The 16,185-nt window shown below is 44.2% G+C and overlaps 1 protein-coding gene across 3 annotated transcripts in view; it reads right to left on the bottom strand.

Moving 5' to 3' along the window:
- Nucleotides 1-16,185, bottom strand: part of ZBTB40 (zinc finger and BTB domain containing 40) — a 295,060-nt gene that overhangs the window by 101,660 nt on the left and 177,215 nt on the right. For 2 of the 3 annotated variants that reach the window (XM_069240709.1, XM_069240706.1), the window contains exons 15-16: nt 8,016-8,230; nt 1,004-1,166 (exon numbers count right to left, since the gene is read on the bottom strand). In XM_069240709.1, the coding sequence (XP_069096810.1) occupies nt 1,004-1,166; nt 8,016-8,230 (378 nt within the window). The remainder of the gene's footprint in view (nt 1-1,003; nt 1,167-8,015; nt 8,231-16,185) is intronic. The other variant, XM_069240708.1, reaches the window with a different exon arrangement.

Below are 16,185 nucleotides of genomic sequence, written 5' to 3'. Positions count from 1 at the left end.
TTCTTAGTGGCTCCTTATATACTGGCAAGTTTGCCCGGCAAAATTCAGTTAAACTTTGTACCGAAGATTCTGCATTGTTGGATGAACTCTCACAGCCTAAGCTACCTCTGGCATGCTTTGGTGTGCTAGTTTAGCCCTGTACGTGTTCTCTTTTAGGCGTGTGCTTTGTGGTGTCTGAGTTCCCAAAGTGTAGTATTTTGGTACTGGCCCACTATCTGTAAACACCTAAGGTACAGCCTGATGGGCTTTAAATATTTAGAAAGCCAAGCCGGATTCTATGTAAAATTAGGTCAAAAGTGAACAGCCTTTTCCAATTATTGTGCACTTAATAATAACGTGTGGGGAAAAATGTTAAAATATAAATACTCTGCAATTTCATTGCTGATTTTCCCCGTAGTCACGTACTTTCACTGTCTGAGGTTTTACATTTGAGACATCTGTGCAGTGTTTATTCATATGAAAAAAATTAAATAAATGTCAGGAACACACTTTTCAGGTATAGCTCTTCTCAAAAGATTTGAATGGCAACACAAGGACTTGGCTCTGTTTCCAAATTAGAACGGTTTATTTCTGGACAGTTATGTGTTCTGTTTCCTAGAATGCCATTTGTGATGTCACACAAAGAAGAATGCTGTCTGGTCTGCACACAAGGGAGCGTGCATCTAACTGTGCGTTTGGTTTGTGGTGCCCCTGGCTAGTTTTGATGGCGTAAACGAGTGCCACAGCACTTAGATTGGGAACCGATATCTGCATCATAAAAAAGAACCAGGAGAGAATCATGAGTGTTTTAATGAAACTACTCCAGTCAGTGTGCACTTCAAATTGTTCAAAGTTATTTTGTACGAAAATATTGAAAAGGTAATGTTTTTAAAGGGATTCTGTAATATGACAACGTTTACCAAAATCCCTAATGCACTGTTGCTTCAGTCAAACATCAAAAACAATCTAAACTAAAAGGGGTGTTTATGTTAGTGTTATGTGATGAATACGTTTTCTCTCTCACCTGCGTGCTCTTCCTTGACATGTTTCTGGAGCGCTGACGCCGTGGGAAAGCCTTTCTCACAAGAGATGCAGAGAAGGGAGGTAAACTTTGAAGATCGACGATTTTGAGCAGCAAATATGTCTGGGTGGTGAGTGCGATTGTGATACCATAAGCCGGATAGCTGCTGAAAAAGTAAAGAAAAACATGGTTACTCTTTGGAAAACAATGAAATATGTAATGGCATAATAGAACATACTAGGCACTTTGCCAAGTTGTTCCTTGTAAACGTGAGAACTGACACAAAACAGCACATATACATGCAATGTCAAAAAACGAATCAGATTCCTTAAGACTTTCTCTTCTCTGTCTTATTTTCCTTTCTCGTTTAATTATTGAAATATGAGGCTTTAAGCATGCTACCTAACTGACAGGAAAACATACAAGAGAACACCGAGTTACTGAGATGGAAATATGCCCTATTTACTTACCAGTTATCTTAATTGCATTAAGTCTTACCCTTCCACATCACAGACAAGAGGACACCTCAAGATCGGTAAACAGATCACTAGGCCTTTAAATTTAACAACGTATCCCTCTCACTGATGAAACATAATTAACTGACCCCTCACAGTGAAGACTTGTTTACCTGCTTCTTGAGGAAGACTATGGGGGTCATTCTGACCATGGCGGTAATTACCGCCATGGCGGAGGTCGGCGGTAGCACCGCCAACAGGCTGGCGGTGCACCGCTGGGCATTCTGACCGCGGCGGTTCAGCCGCGGCCAGAAACGGAAAGTCGGTGGTGTACCGCCGACTTCCCGCTGCCCGTCTGAATCCTCCATGGCGGCGGAGCGCGCTCCGCCGCCATGGGGATTCTGACACCCCCTACCGCCATCCTGTTCATGGCGGCTCTCCCGCCATGAACAGGATGGCGGTAGGGGGTGCCGCGGGGCCCCTGTGGGCCCCAAAAAGTATTTCAGTGTCTGCCCAGCAGACACTGAAATACGTGACGGGTGCAACTGCACCCGTCGCACCTTCCCACTCCGCCGGCTCAATTCTGAGCCGGCATCCTAGTGGGAAGGTTGATTTGCCCTGGGCTGGCGGGCGGTCTTTTGGCGGCCGCCCGCCAGCCCAGGGCAAATGTCAGAATCACCGCCGCAGTCTTTCGACCGCGGTGCGGTGTTCTGACGGCGGTACCTTGGCGGACGGCCTCCGCCGTCCGCCAAGGTCTGAATGACCACCTATGTACTGAAAGCTGATATGTATCTAGGTAAATACCATTTCTTCCAAATATTTTGCTTTTGCTTTGTTTTGTTTTGGACGAGCTGTGGGGAGGTTCTGTTTTGCAACTGTTGTTTGCTCCATTCATAAATTATCCAAAATGTGGTTTCCATAATCTGTTCTTGTCAGGATGGCCCAGGTTGAATCCCTGAACGCTCCCTCCAGTTTTCTTCAAATAGATCAAATTTGCCTTGGGTACGTTAGTTGGTGGGCATTGCAAATTGGTGAAATTTTTAAGGATAGATTACGTCAATTTAACATGGTTTGTCTTTCACATGCTGGATTTCTCTCACATGAAATTAAGTGCTAACTTAAATTATATGCCCATGTAGAAATTGGAAACGTTGTATGTGCCTTGAAACAAAAGCAAGGCATGTCAAGTACCAATACTCAAATCAGACTCACAGATTTCTGTAGCATTTGTAACACTTTAATTATATTTTTTTATTACTTTAGTAAATGCATGGTAAACCTCTTTGCTTTACTATACTACCTTCCCTTGGTTTCAGATACTAATAAATCATTCATGGGTTGTAACCTCAGGAGAAACATGACAGACCATTTAATTCATAGTACATGCCGACATAACTCACCATACTCCATCATCAACCCAATTCCACATCTTCACTTCCAGGAAACTCTACATTTTGCAGGATCACCCATAGCAATATGGCTATTGTGAACCTCTATATTGGTAGAAAACATATGTAACATCTTGGGGCCTGATGTAGAACTTGGAGGATGGAATATTCTGTCATAAACGTGACGGATATCCTGTCTGCCGAATTATGATCCCTTTATATCCTATGGGAATTGTAATGCAGCGGACGGCATATCCGTCAAGTTCCTGACGGAGTATTCCAGTCACCAAGTTCTAAATCAGGCCCTTGTGTGTTGATTTTTGCTTGACTTATTTGATTCACTTTTTCCATACTTGAAAGATGGACTGCTGTTATATGGATGTTTCTTCTCAGGTACAGTGGGCTTCCTTCTTTGTTAAGACTGTGCATGATTGTTATGTCGCCTGTTTTTAATGTAACTTACGTTGCCTATTTGTAATATAACTTTCTTCAAAAAGATGGATGGGAGGAGGATTTGAGGACAAAATGGACAGTTTGCAAACGTACCGATGTAGCATCTTGTAGAATGATTTTTAATTATGTGACAAAGTTCATCTAGGTTAATTCCAAGTATAGGGATGTAATACAGCTGGTTAATTCCCAGAATACTCATGTCAAAAAACTGTTACTTTTGTAACCAGGTTAATAGAGAGAATGTAATACAGAGACAGAGTACTTGACAAGGATTCCCACAGCCTTAATTAAAATGCAAAAAATACTCATGGACTCAAACTTCTCAGGGTTTTCAAGGTGCTGCTAAATTTTCCATTCTAACATTTGTTTCTACAATATTATCACATCATTGGTTTGTATGCAATACCTACAATATTTTGCACGTTGCATAGGAGGGGAAGCATAGTTTATGGTATCAAAGTGGATTATAGTGTCTGTCCTTTCAAATCATTCCGAAGAGTAAATTAATATGCTGCATCTGACCAGATGTCACCTCTAACACCGGACAGTCTAACGCATGACATCAGTCCAAAAACCATTTTCCTCCAGATGCTTTCAGAGCACCCATCACATGTCTTTTACAGATGTTGACTGTAAACATTCTTTTTCAATGTTATGTAATATAAAATGTTATTGTACAAGATTAACTAAAATCAATAGTAAATGGGATTTCCGTATTAAAATCAAAACAAGCACATATTATGATGATGATGAATTTATAGGGCACACAGCTACTTCCAGTAGTGTTCGGGCAAACAGCGAGGTCATACAGAGAAATGGCATCGGTTATTGCAGCACAAAAAGCCATGTTTTGAGGTTTTTCCTGAACACCGTTGTGACCATCGCTGCCAGCAGCTCCAGCGGTAGCTGTTTCCATAAAGTTGAACTAAGATAGGTGAGAAATCTTCTAATTTCTCTAGCACGCTGGATTTGAGGATAACTGCCATCAATCTTTTTCATGGATCTCAGGTTTTATGTGGGATTATAGAATGTAAATCTGGCTTTAAGATTAGATGCACCCATTTGGTACAGGGCATAATGGATTCTCTTCCTAATTGGCAGGCAAGGTAGCATCTGTAGGCATGGGGAGATGCAGGTTCTGACTGGGATGTTTAACAGGAGACTGGCTGCCTCGTTTTGGACCACTTGGATCATCTCCAGAAGCTGCACTGATATTCCCAAATATAGGGGTTACCATAATCTAATCTAGAGGTTGTTAAGGCCTGCACCATCATTTTTATAGATTGAAGGGACAGGGGAGTACATTCCTAAAAGACTTGATGATTCCAAAAGTAGAGCCTAGCAATTATTTAATCATGGGGCATCACGAGACAAGTTATCAAATTTGATCCCTAAGGTTCCTTACTAAACCATTCCGGGTGTTTGGGGGGGGAAGGCATCTTCTGACCAGAAACGTTGCCAAAAGTCTGAAGGAATATTCCCAAAAAAGAGAATTTCTTTTTTATCTTCATTGCATTTTAGTTTATAGTACGCAAGCCATTGAAAGACTGCTTTTAGCCAGGATTTGACCTTAGTCTTAATGCTATCCAACTCTTCGCTCTTGCCCCAAGAGATGAGCAAATACCCTTTTGCTCTTAAGACTTCTGCTCAATGGGCCAAATGGGTGAGGTAGATATTGAATATGGTAGGGCTTAAGGCCGAAACCTGAGGGACACCCACCGCCAGTTCCTGTGGATATGTAGTGCAAGAAGGAATCTAAACTTGTTGACTCCTCCGTCAGAAAAGACACAAGCCAGCTCAAAGCTAACCTTGAATTCCAATATCATGAAGTTGCTGCAGCAGCTTGTCATGGGGGACAGTATCAAAAGCTGCTGAGAGATTTAACAATCAATACCGAGCATTCTCCAGAATCCAGGGTGCCTTTAATATATTCTGCAACCTCTAGTAAAGCTGTTTCTGTGCTATAATGTGGCCTAAAACCTGACTGGCTGGGGTGTAACAAGTTGCTGACTTACAAATAGTGTGAAACCTATTTATTCACTTATTTATGGCTGAAATAATTAATAATGTTTCCTAATCGTAGGAAACGTGAGTTTTGAATGACGTTAAGGCCATGGAAGCAAGCACTCGATGAGTCTTAAGTGTAGTAAACAGTGGAGGGCCCTGATAAGCCCATTCACCCGTACTCTCCGGGTTCCTGAGATTTGAAAAACCGATGTCGGCGTGCACGCGCTGTGATCAGAAGTAATGAGTGGCTACGATTAGGAAACATTATTAATTATTTCAGGAATTAACCCATGCTCATGGTTTCCCTTTGGATACGTCCTCCTTTGTTTACAATTCTGCCTTGAAAAAGTCCTGTTGGACGAAACACGTGTTGGCTGCATTCTGCATACATATGTTTTTATGTTGAACATAAGGAATTAAAGTTTACTGCCATGTGAAAACTATCTTCTGGAACGTTGGACTCTCATTCACTGTGGACTACTCTCTGGAGTGCCCTGGTATCTCTGTATTGAAATTTACTTTCCAGCACGGCTCGAAGGAAGTCGCCTTCTTCTTTGATCTAGTGCAACTAATACCCTTGGTGGTTGGGTATTTCTACCAGGTTGGCACCCATTCAAGGACTCACTGCATTCATTATTGGACATTGTTCCTTTGTGTTCAGATGTGCGAACATTAAGCATCAACCACCAATTTTTTGCATTATATTAAACATCTTCCCATATAGGGTCAGGACTGTTACATTAGCAGAGTTGATGCATAATGATAATGCCTCCTTACAAGTAATGTATTCCATATGCTAAAAATACTATATTGGTTTTAAAAGGATGCGACAAGCAGTCCCACATTCTAGGCAGCATAACAGTTTGCAAATGAATGGCTCTTGTTTGTATGTGAAATCAGCAATTTGAGGTAATGCTGACTCTATCGCTCCAATGTTGTCCTAGTTCACCACTAGGTAATATTAAAAACTTGGCGATCAATACACTTCGCCTACAGTCCTTACTCGGGCCTTCTTTCAGGTAGTACTGAAGGCACGGGGCACCAAAAGATGGTAAAATTGCCCTGTAAGGTTCATGTGTGCCTAGCTATTATCAGTTGATCAAGATCTTACAAACACGTTTTGTGGTGAGTTTTATTTGTGGTGATTTTTTGGTGTGGCCTTGTTTCCTTGGCCCAGTTTTATTCATACCCAGGTGTTTGTGTACAGTGTCATAATTGCATTGAACAGATTTTGAGGCATGCTTCCAAAATGTTTGATGACCCACCCATCAAAAGCTGCTGAGTAGTCTACAACACAGACAGAGTGGAGGATCAAAAGATTCTTTTGTGTGAGTGGCCAAGTATAAGGCAACAATATTGTCTACAGTCTCGGCTTTATGCCTAAATCCAATTTGGTAGTAGGGAACAACGTTTTATTTCTCTGCCCAGCTTTTTAGATCTGTTAAGAGGATGCTCGCCCATGCCTTGGCCTCTATGTCGAGTAATGTTATCAGCCGATAGTTTGCGGGATCCTTCGTCCTCCCCTTCTTTTTCAATGCAGTTGCCTCTAGATTTGGCATGTCAGGAGTAATGAAGTGGAAGGCAGTCCACAATTGCACCATCCTCTGCTTGTCAAGACTAAGCACAAGTTCTTTAGCACTTTCGATTGAGTTAGCCCTGATCCTAAAAGAGTACTGATCACACTCTATAAACTTGAGTTTGCTTCTGGTTTGTTAGTTTTAGTTATCTTTATTTTATTGAGATAGCTAGGTGTTAATCATCTATCTATATGTGGAAAATTCAATAAAACTACGTTTACGAGAATGTGTGAATCTATGACAATGAAAGTAGGCAGAGGTTGGTGGATGATGGGGGTTAAGCATACAACACCTGTACAACTATCTCCGTAAACATGATGAAGCAGTAGCCAAGAGCAGTGTGTATTCTAATACCAAATATACTCATAAAATTAGTCACGCTATATAAAGCTCAATTATTGATACCTTTAAATATGACATTTTAAATACAATATTATTATATATTCAAGAATTACACATCAACTGTGGGAAAGATGTTAATTAATATTTTTTTTGTTCTGTCTTCTGTTACCCTCTTATCACCAAATAACGGGTAGTAAACTAAAGCAAGCCATACATATTTACACAATGAGGTTTTATTAGAATATTAAATCAACATGAGATAGGATTAAAATCCTAGATTAACTACATAACATGAATAACAAAAGGAGGTTACTTTAACAAACATATTGGTGTAAAGGCTTCATAATTTAATTCACAACTGTTTTAAAAGTCAGGCCACTTTCATTTCTTGCTTAACTTACCTGGTCAGCAAACCATGCATACGTATTTGTACGTCCACCAAAACTGGGTCCCTAAAATCAATTCTCACAATGGGAAACCTGAGTACCATCTGAGACAAGAAGGTGCATTCAGTAGTCAGATGTTTGCTCACAGGTATTGGTACCTGTAAAACTGCATTTATCTGAAAGTCTTCCTCTTTGAAAAAATTAGTTTGAACACATTAATATTTGGATACCATGGGGTGCACCACTGTATGAGTACTGGAAAGTACCCGCACGGGTCTACTACAATAAAAATCCTCATAGTTTATTTTGAAACACTGATAGAATTTGTTTTGAGGTAAACTACTTACAGAAGATGCTCAATAGCTGGCCAAAAGGGACATAAGAAAACAATGCTATGTTCCCCTTACCTGGTAAGCTTTATCACAGATTTCACAGTTATACGGCTTGCCTCCCACATGGGTAACCATGTGACGCTCAAGCAAAGATGGTGCACTAAAGATCTTTCCACAGGTTGGACAGGGGTGGTATTCCCTGGAATGAACCTCCTGAATGTGCTTCCGATGCTCATCCAAGGTGGGAAAACTCATTCTACACTTCTGGCAATCATAAGGATCTTCAATATCTGATGGTACAGAACAGAGAAAGAAAGAGAGAGAGTAATATCATAAAATCACACCATTCTGGCAAAGATGGAGAAGAAGGCATAAAGACACAAAGCCTGACAATGTAAGAAATTATTGTCATGATGGGATTATTCTTTTACATTTCTAAATGAGCAACTAGAATAAATAAATGGAGGTAAGGAGTGGGGAGGATAGTGTGATACAACGGGATACTAAAGTAAACATAAATTGCTTCACTACTACAGCAAGTATTAGGAGCCAAATCAAAGCAACTGAGTACATCTGAATTAACGTCCTGGGATGACACATTTTATTTATGAAACAAAAAGCTTTTCATATTCCTATTAGGAAGGCTGTTCAAGAAGAGAGGGTGGATATTTTTTTTTTTTTTTTTTATTACAGCCCCTCATATTTTAGAAAGCTATCGGACCACTGCTGAAGCTCTGCAAGTTACTATTTCATTTTGCAGTTAAGGGTCTAGGAGACTGTTAGACCTGACAGCCTTGGGTGGTCACCCCTAACTTTTTGCCTGCCTTCCTCCACTTTTTGGACACTGTTTTTGCTGGCTTTAGGACTCTGCGCACTTTACCACTGCTAACCAGTGTTAAAGTGCATATGTTCTCTCCCTTAAAACATGGTGACATTGGATTATACCCAACTGGATTATTTAATTTACTTATAAATCCTTAGTAAAGTGCACTATGTGTGCCTAGGGCATGTGGATTAAATACTGCCAGTGGGCCTGCAGCACTGATTGGTTCACCCACTTAAGTAGCCCCTTAACCATGTCCCGGGCCTGCCATTGCAAGGCCTGTGCGTGCAGTTTCACTGCCAATTCGACTTGGCATTTAAAAGTACTTGCCAAGCCGAAAACTCCAATTTTTCTACATATAAGTCACCCCTAAGGTGGGCCCTAGGTAACCCCTAGGAGCAGGGTGCAGTGTAAACAAAAGGCAGGACATGTACTTGTGTAGTTTACATGTCCTGGTAGTGTACAACTCCTAAATTCATTTTACACTGCTGTCCTAAAACCCCGCAACCCGAAGAGGATCCAAGTCCGCGCACCTAAAATCCGTGCCCTGCGTGAAAAATCAGTGATGCATCGTCTGTGTGCGCCAGAAAAAAATGTACTCACACCTCCCCGTTTTCCACACATCTCCTCCTCTGCGGTCCCTTGCGGAGCATTTGAATGCAAACCAGGCAGTTCGTGCTTGCAAGAGACACTTGTTGCTTTTTAAAAGACTATAGACCCATTATATCACTTTACAGTGATATTTCAACGTATACTTATTGCATCTTGATCATTTTTGACCTGCATCTTACCCGATAAATATTATATATTTTTCTAAACACTGTGTGGTGTATTTTTGTGGTGTTCTACTGTGTTACTGTATGATTTATTGCACAAAATCTTTAAACATTGCCTTCTTAGTTAAGCCTGACTGCTCAGTGCCAAGCTACCAGAGGGAAGGGACAGGATCATTTGGATTGTGTGCGACTTACCCTGACTAGAGTGAGGGTCCTTGCTTGGACAGGGGGTAACCTGACTGACAACCAAAGACCCTATTTCTAACAGAGATGTAATGGTATATTGCCTTTGTAAATCAGCCATCGTGACAAGAATTTATAAATGAAAACATTGTCACAAGCGGTCGTGTTTTTCCTACTAATTTTCAGTTTTTTGTTTTTCTTTTTAATTTCAACACTTGGGGCCACATGTACAAAGTATTTTTTCAGTCGCAAATGGCCCGAATCACACAATTGGGCAATTTGCGCCCAGAAAAGGAAAAGGTTACTTACCCAGTAAGCATCTGTTTGTGGCATGCAGTGATGTAGTTTCACATGCTCTGTATACGTCCGCCATCTAGTGTTGGGTCCAGAAGGTTGCAAGTTGTTTTTTCTCAAAAAGTCTTTTGAGTCATGAGGTATAGTGACTCCTCCTCTTGTAGGCAATGCGCAAGGGCATTGACTCCATTGAAAGACTGTTGTTCCCGCTGGCAGTTAATGGAGTTCAGTGTAAAGGTAATAGAAATATAATGTCCATGCATGTGAATATATATGAAAACTATATGAAAAGACTGTAACAGTCATGTGTCTGGGAGGTGGGAGTGCACATGTGAATCTACAGCACTACATGCCACAAAAAGATGCTTATAGGGTAAGTAACATTTTCAGTTTGATGTCACGTGTGGCTGTAGTTACACATGCTCTACATAGACTGTAAAGCAGTGCCGAATGCCGTGCTAAACTGTGGTTATTGCAGTGTTTTGAAAAAGAGTACGTAGCACTGCATGACCTAAATTAGCTTGTTGGCATCCTAAAACATCTACACAATAATGTTTAGCGTAAGTGTGTGATGTTGACCATGTAGCTGCCTTACAAAAGTCAGCTATGGGAAATGTTACCAAACAAGGCCATAAATGTACTTTTCTTGTGAGTTGAATGTGCTCTAGGGAGAATAGGAAGCAGCCTTTTGCATAACAAGTTTGGATACATTTAAGAATCCATCTTGCTATACTGGATTTGGTAATAGGGTTACCTTTGTGTGGTGGAGAGAAGGCAAAAAAGTTTTTCTAAAGGTTTTATTTCTGTTATTGTACAATATAAGCTCTTTTTTCACATCTAATGTGTGGGGGCTCTTGCAGCAACAGAATCCGGTTGCGCGAAAAAGACTGGCAATTCAATAGTTTGGTTGAGATGGAATTGAGATTACCTCCCGTCCCTCCCTCGCCTTCCTTTTAACCAATGAGGCCTCCCGCCTCCCCCCTAGACCCTCCCTTCCCCTTTTTAAAAACCTCCCCACCCTTATCCCCTCCTGTTCTTTTGTCTAGCCCACGCTAGACGTTTTCTTTTCTCTTTTTTACCTGTACGGCGGGCCTGTAGGTCGACGCTGGAGGCACTCCTCGGGACGCGGGGCTCCGCGAGGAGTGCTACGGCTGGTCGCGTCTTTGACAAGCAGCAGGGCTGCTCGGGAGGCGTGTACTGGGGGCCGGCTGACGGGGTCAGCCGGCCCTTTGTGGCTGGGGCATCGGTTTCCGGGTTTCCGCGCCGCAGAGCCGCGGGGAACTGAGGAAATACGAGTGTGATAGCTCTGCAGGTAGGACGGGCGTTCGGCCCGAGGTTTTTATGGTTTTGACCATTAAATTTGACCTTTTTAGGGATTGGTGGATCCCTGTTGGGGGTGGTCCAGGATCCTATATATGGGGAGCGAGTTTAGGTGCCAAACAGTGTTATTTGGATGTTGAACATGCCTAAAGTGCCGGCGAAAAGACGTAGGATTGTCTCTTCTTCCTCCTCTGAGGAGGAAGGCGCGGCTGGCATTTCTACTCCTGAGAGCTCACAGTTGCCGGGTGGAGGTACTCCCCTCATGTCCAGAGAGGAAGTGCAGGATGCCACAGACCGTAAAGTAGATTCAAGTCTTAAAAGGGCATTTGCTGCTGAGAATCTGGCGCTAAGGGCAGGTATATATTCTGCTTATGCGGCCCAGTCGTTGGTGCAAGACTTTGATAAGCTGGCGGTGGCTGTTCAGGAAGGGGCAGAATGTTCAGAGCTCCTGGCTGGTATGGAACAGCAGGCCAGATTATTGGCAGATGTGTCATCGGATGTGGTCGTACTTCGGCTCTGGCCTCTGGTGCTTTGATTGGGGCTCGTAGGTCCCTCTGGTTACGTTCATGGAAAGCGGACCCAGGGGAAAAGGCGGCCTTGCTGAGACTGCCGTTTGAAGGTCGTAGCTTGTTTGGAGAGCAGTTGCCATCCATGCTTTCCAAAGCGTTTAAGGAACGGAAGCATGCCTTGCCTTATAAAGGGGGTTCTAATTCCAGTAAAGGGTGGAAGAAGCATTCCCGATCTTCTCCGAATAGGGATGCCAAATCCTTTTCATTTAGGAAACGGCGTTTTCAGCCACGTTTTTCTCCTAAGAAGTCGGCTCCTGCGAACCAGGGTGGGTTCAAGAAGGGGTCCTGACAATCACTGTGGGCCTGGCATAGGGCCGGTTGGGGGAAGGCTGAGTCACTTTCTTTCAACTTGGGAGGAGAGTGTCAACGATCGTTGGGTGTTAGACATTGTGGCCAATGATTATGTCATAGATTTTGGGGCAGTTCCCCCAGATTCAGGGGTACGTCCCACCCCTCTACCTTCAGGGGGGTCACAGAGAAGAGCATTATTGGACGGAGTTCGGGACTTGCTGGTCAAAAGAGCCATTTCCCGCGTTCCGATGGAGGAACGAGGTCAGGGCACTTATTCGGTCTTGTTTCTTGTGCAAAAAGTTTCAGGGGGATTTCGACCGGTGCTCAATCTGAAGGAGGTGAATGCTTGGATCAGGACGGTGCATTTCCGCATGCTGTCTATTCAGACTATCTTTCCATTGGTCAGACAAGGGGACTTCCTAGTGTCGCTGGATCTGCAGGATGCTTACCTGCACGTGCCTGTGGCGAGGTCTTCTCAGAGGTTCCTGAGGTTTGCGATGGATCAGGATCACTACCAGTTTTGCGTTCTTCCTTTCGGTCTAAAATCATCTCCTCGAATTTTTACGAAGGTGCTGGCCCACCTGGTGGCTTTGCTGCATTCGGAGGGGGTGTTCCTCCATCCTTATCTGGACGACATCTTGATTCATGCCCAGTCACGAGTCCTGTTGCAGAGGCAGGTGGCCCAAGTTCTGGGGGTCCTGCAAAACCACAGGTTTTTAATCAACTGGGAGAAGTCAGATTTAGTTCCGTCCCAGGATCTGGTGTTTCTGGGGGCTCGGTTTCAGACTCGTCTAGGCTTGGTGACGGTGTCAGAAAAAAGACTGGGTGTACTCCAGGCTTTGGTAAAGAAGGTAGTATTACTGGCTGCACCCCAAGCTCTTCTATGGTTGCGTCTGCAGGGTCATTTAGCGTCTGTGATATTTCTGGTTCCTTGGGCGCGGTTCCATCTCTCCTGTGCTTGATGACATGGTTCTTGAGAAGGTGGGCGCCGGAGTCCGGTTCTCTGAGGGACAGGGTTCCGGGATCCGGATTGATTCGCAGGGAGTTGCAATGGTGGTTGATTTCAGACCATCTGCGGGTAGGGGTGTCTTTGTCACCTCTGAGACCCGTGGTGGTGACTACGGATGCCAGCCTCTCCGGTTGGGGTGCGTGGATGGGGTCGGCTCAGATTCAGGGGTTTTGGTCCCCTCGGGAGGCGAGTCGGTCATCGAATTGGCGCGAGGTGAGAGCTATACTTCTGGCTCATTTCCAGGGTTCCCTGAGGGGGGTGGCGGTTCTGGTTCGGACGGACAACCTAGTGGCCAAGGCTTATGTCAACTGGCAAGGGGGGACCAGGTCGAGGGCTCTGTTCAGTCTAGCCAGGGAGATTTTTGTGTGGGCTCAGGAGTGGGTTCCTTCTCTCAGGGCTACGTACATTCGGGGGGTGGTCAATGTTCGGGCGGATCTACTGAGCAGGGTGATTCCTTCCTCTCAACTTTTCTCACTCCGGAAGTCTCTGTTTCGGCATCTGGTTCGACTTTGGGGGCTTCCAGTACTGGATGTGTTTGCGTCCGCAGAGAATGCGAAGGTGGATCGTTTCTGCTCCCGGTTTCGGTGTCCCCAGGCCTGGGAGGTGGACGGGATGTCATGTCCTTGGCCAAGGGGCCTTTTGTATGCGTTCCCACCGTTTCAACTGATCAGGTCTTTTCTGTTACGGGTGAGGGATCTGGGGTCCGGGGTTATCCTAATTGCACCACTTTGGCCGCGAGCGAATTGGTTCCCGTTGTTGAGGCTGATGGCAGACGGGAGGATGTGGCCTCTGCCTCTTTGTCCGTCTCCCCTGGAGTTTCCTTGCCTCCCATTGGGGTCATTGAGGAGGTTACACTTGACGGCCTGGAGGTTGAACGGCGGGGCTTGACAGGTCTGGGAGTTCCTGTGGCTTTGAGTTCTACCTTACTGGCTACCAGGCGGCGTTCCACTTTACTTTCTTATGGTAGACAGTGGAAGGTTTTTTCTTCTTGGTACTTGAGTCATGAGTTGGATCCTACTTGCGCTTCTATCTTTGAGGTGATGCAGTTTCTACAGGACGGTGCTCATTTGGGGTTGTCGGTGGCATCTCTACGGGTTCAGTGGGCGGCAATTCAGGCATTCAGAGGCCCGTGGCGTAATCTTCAGGATGAAGGGCGCTTGATGCCTAGATTTTTTCAAGGTCTTATTAATTTGTTTCCTCGCCCTATACGTTCGTTTCCTTCTTGGGATCTTTCTTTGGTTTTGGATGTGTTGACGGATGCCCCCTTTGAGCCATTGGGGGAGTGTGATTTGCGCCATTTATCCTTGAAGACGTTCTTTTTGGTAGCCATTACTTCGGCTCGTCGGTTGGGGGAATTGGGGGCATTGGCTTGTTCCTTTCCTTTTTGTAAGATTTTTCACGATAGGGTGGTTCTAGTTCCGGTGCCTTCCTTTATTCCGAAAGTCAATTCTTCGTTCCATTCGCGTCAGGAGGTCATCCTACCTTCATTTTGTCCAAATCCCTCCTCACGGGAGGAGGTCCGTTTGCATTCGCTGGATGCCCGCAGAGTTTTGTTGGAGTATCTGAGGGTGGTGGCTCCTTTTCGTAAGGGGGATTCGCTTTTTGTTAATTTTGGTCCAGCACGCAAAGGTGAAAAACCTTCCACGGCTTCCTTGAGTCGGTGGGTAAGATCGTTAATTCTGTTGGCCTATTCCTTGAAAGGGGTGGTTCCTCCTCAAGGGATTCAAGGTCGATCTACCAGGGGTATGGCGGCTACGGTGGCGGAGCTTCAGGGGATTTCCGTGGTGGAAATTTGCAGGGCTGCCACTTGGGCTTCTCCTTCGACGTTTGTGCGTCGTTACAGGCTGTCGGACTTGGGTAGTTTGGAGTCGGTGTTAGGTCACCGAGTCTTATCCTCTATGAGGTAATAGGGGTGGGATTTTGGAGTGATCTTGGTGCAAGATATTGAATAAAGGTCTTGCAACTCGGTGTCCGTCTCCTGTGTGTTTTCTTGCTATGTCTCATTGGTTAAAAGGAAGGCGAGGGAGGGACGGGAGGTAATGCTTCCATTTTCTGGCGATAATGGCATTACTCCTAGTCCTACTCCCTCGCCTTCCTTTTCCGTTTCCTCCCGCCCTCCCGGTATGGATGGTCCGAGTTGCGGCTTGGGCTTGGTTTTTGTACAGGAGGGGATAAGGGTGGGGGGGGGTTTTAAAAAGGGGAAGGGAGGGTCTAGGGGGGAGGCGGGAGGCCTCATTGGTTAAAAGGAAGGCGAGGGAGTAGGACTAGGAGTAATGCCATTATCGCCAGAAAATGGAAGCATATCTATTTGGGTAAAAAGTCTGGATTTGTATCCTTGAGTATTTGGAAAAAAGGTTCTTGCAAGCTTAGCACTTGGAGCTCACCTACACGTCTAAGGGAAGTGATTGCAATGAAAAAGGCCATTTTTAACAACAGAAACTGTAAAGGACATGAGTGCAGTGGTTCAAAAGGAGGGCCTGAGTCTAGTGAGAACCACATTAAGTTTCAAGGAAGGTACTGGAGGTAATCTTAACGGTATCACTCTTTTAAGACCTTCAATAAAAGCTTTAATGGCAGGGATTTTGAAAAGAGTAGAATTTTGTCTGTTCTGAAGGTAAGCAGCTATAGCTGCCAAGTGTAACCTTATGGAAGTGTATGCTACTTTTGGTTTTTGCAAATGAAGAAGATAAAAGATGATATTCTGCACAGACACTATGAAGAAGACTGAGTTTTTAGAAATGCAAAAGTGGACAAACGTTTTCACTTTGCTGCATAACATGTTCTAGTAATTGGTCTGAGTGCTTCCTTAAGAATATCCATACATTCTAGAAGTAGGTTTAGATATCCAAATTCTACTTCAGGAGCCAAATTGCAAGATTGAATTCCTTGGGATTTGGGGGCCTGATTTGACAATGGTTCTGATTGAGAAGGTTCAGGTGTATGGGGAGCTTCTTGTGGGAACTAACTACAGTTCTAGCCA

Source organism: Pleurodeles waltl, chromosome 6, assembly GCF_031143425.1.
Source record: "Pleurodeles waltl isolate 20211129_DDA chromosome 6, aPleWal1.hap1.20221129, whole genome shotgun sequence".
In the NCBI taxonomy this organism is placed as follows: domain Eukaryota; kingdom Metazoa; phylum Chordata; class Amphibia; order Caudata; family Salamandridae; genus Pleurodeles; species Pleurodeles waltl.
This window is presented reverse-complemented; position numbering and strand designations above follow the sequence as displayed.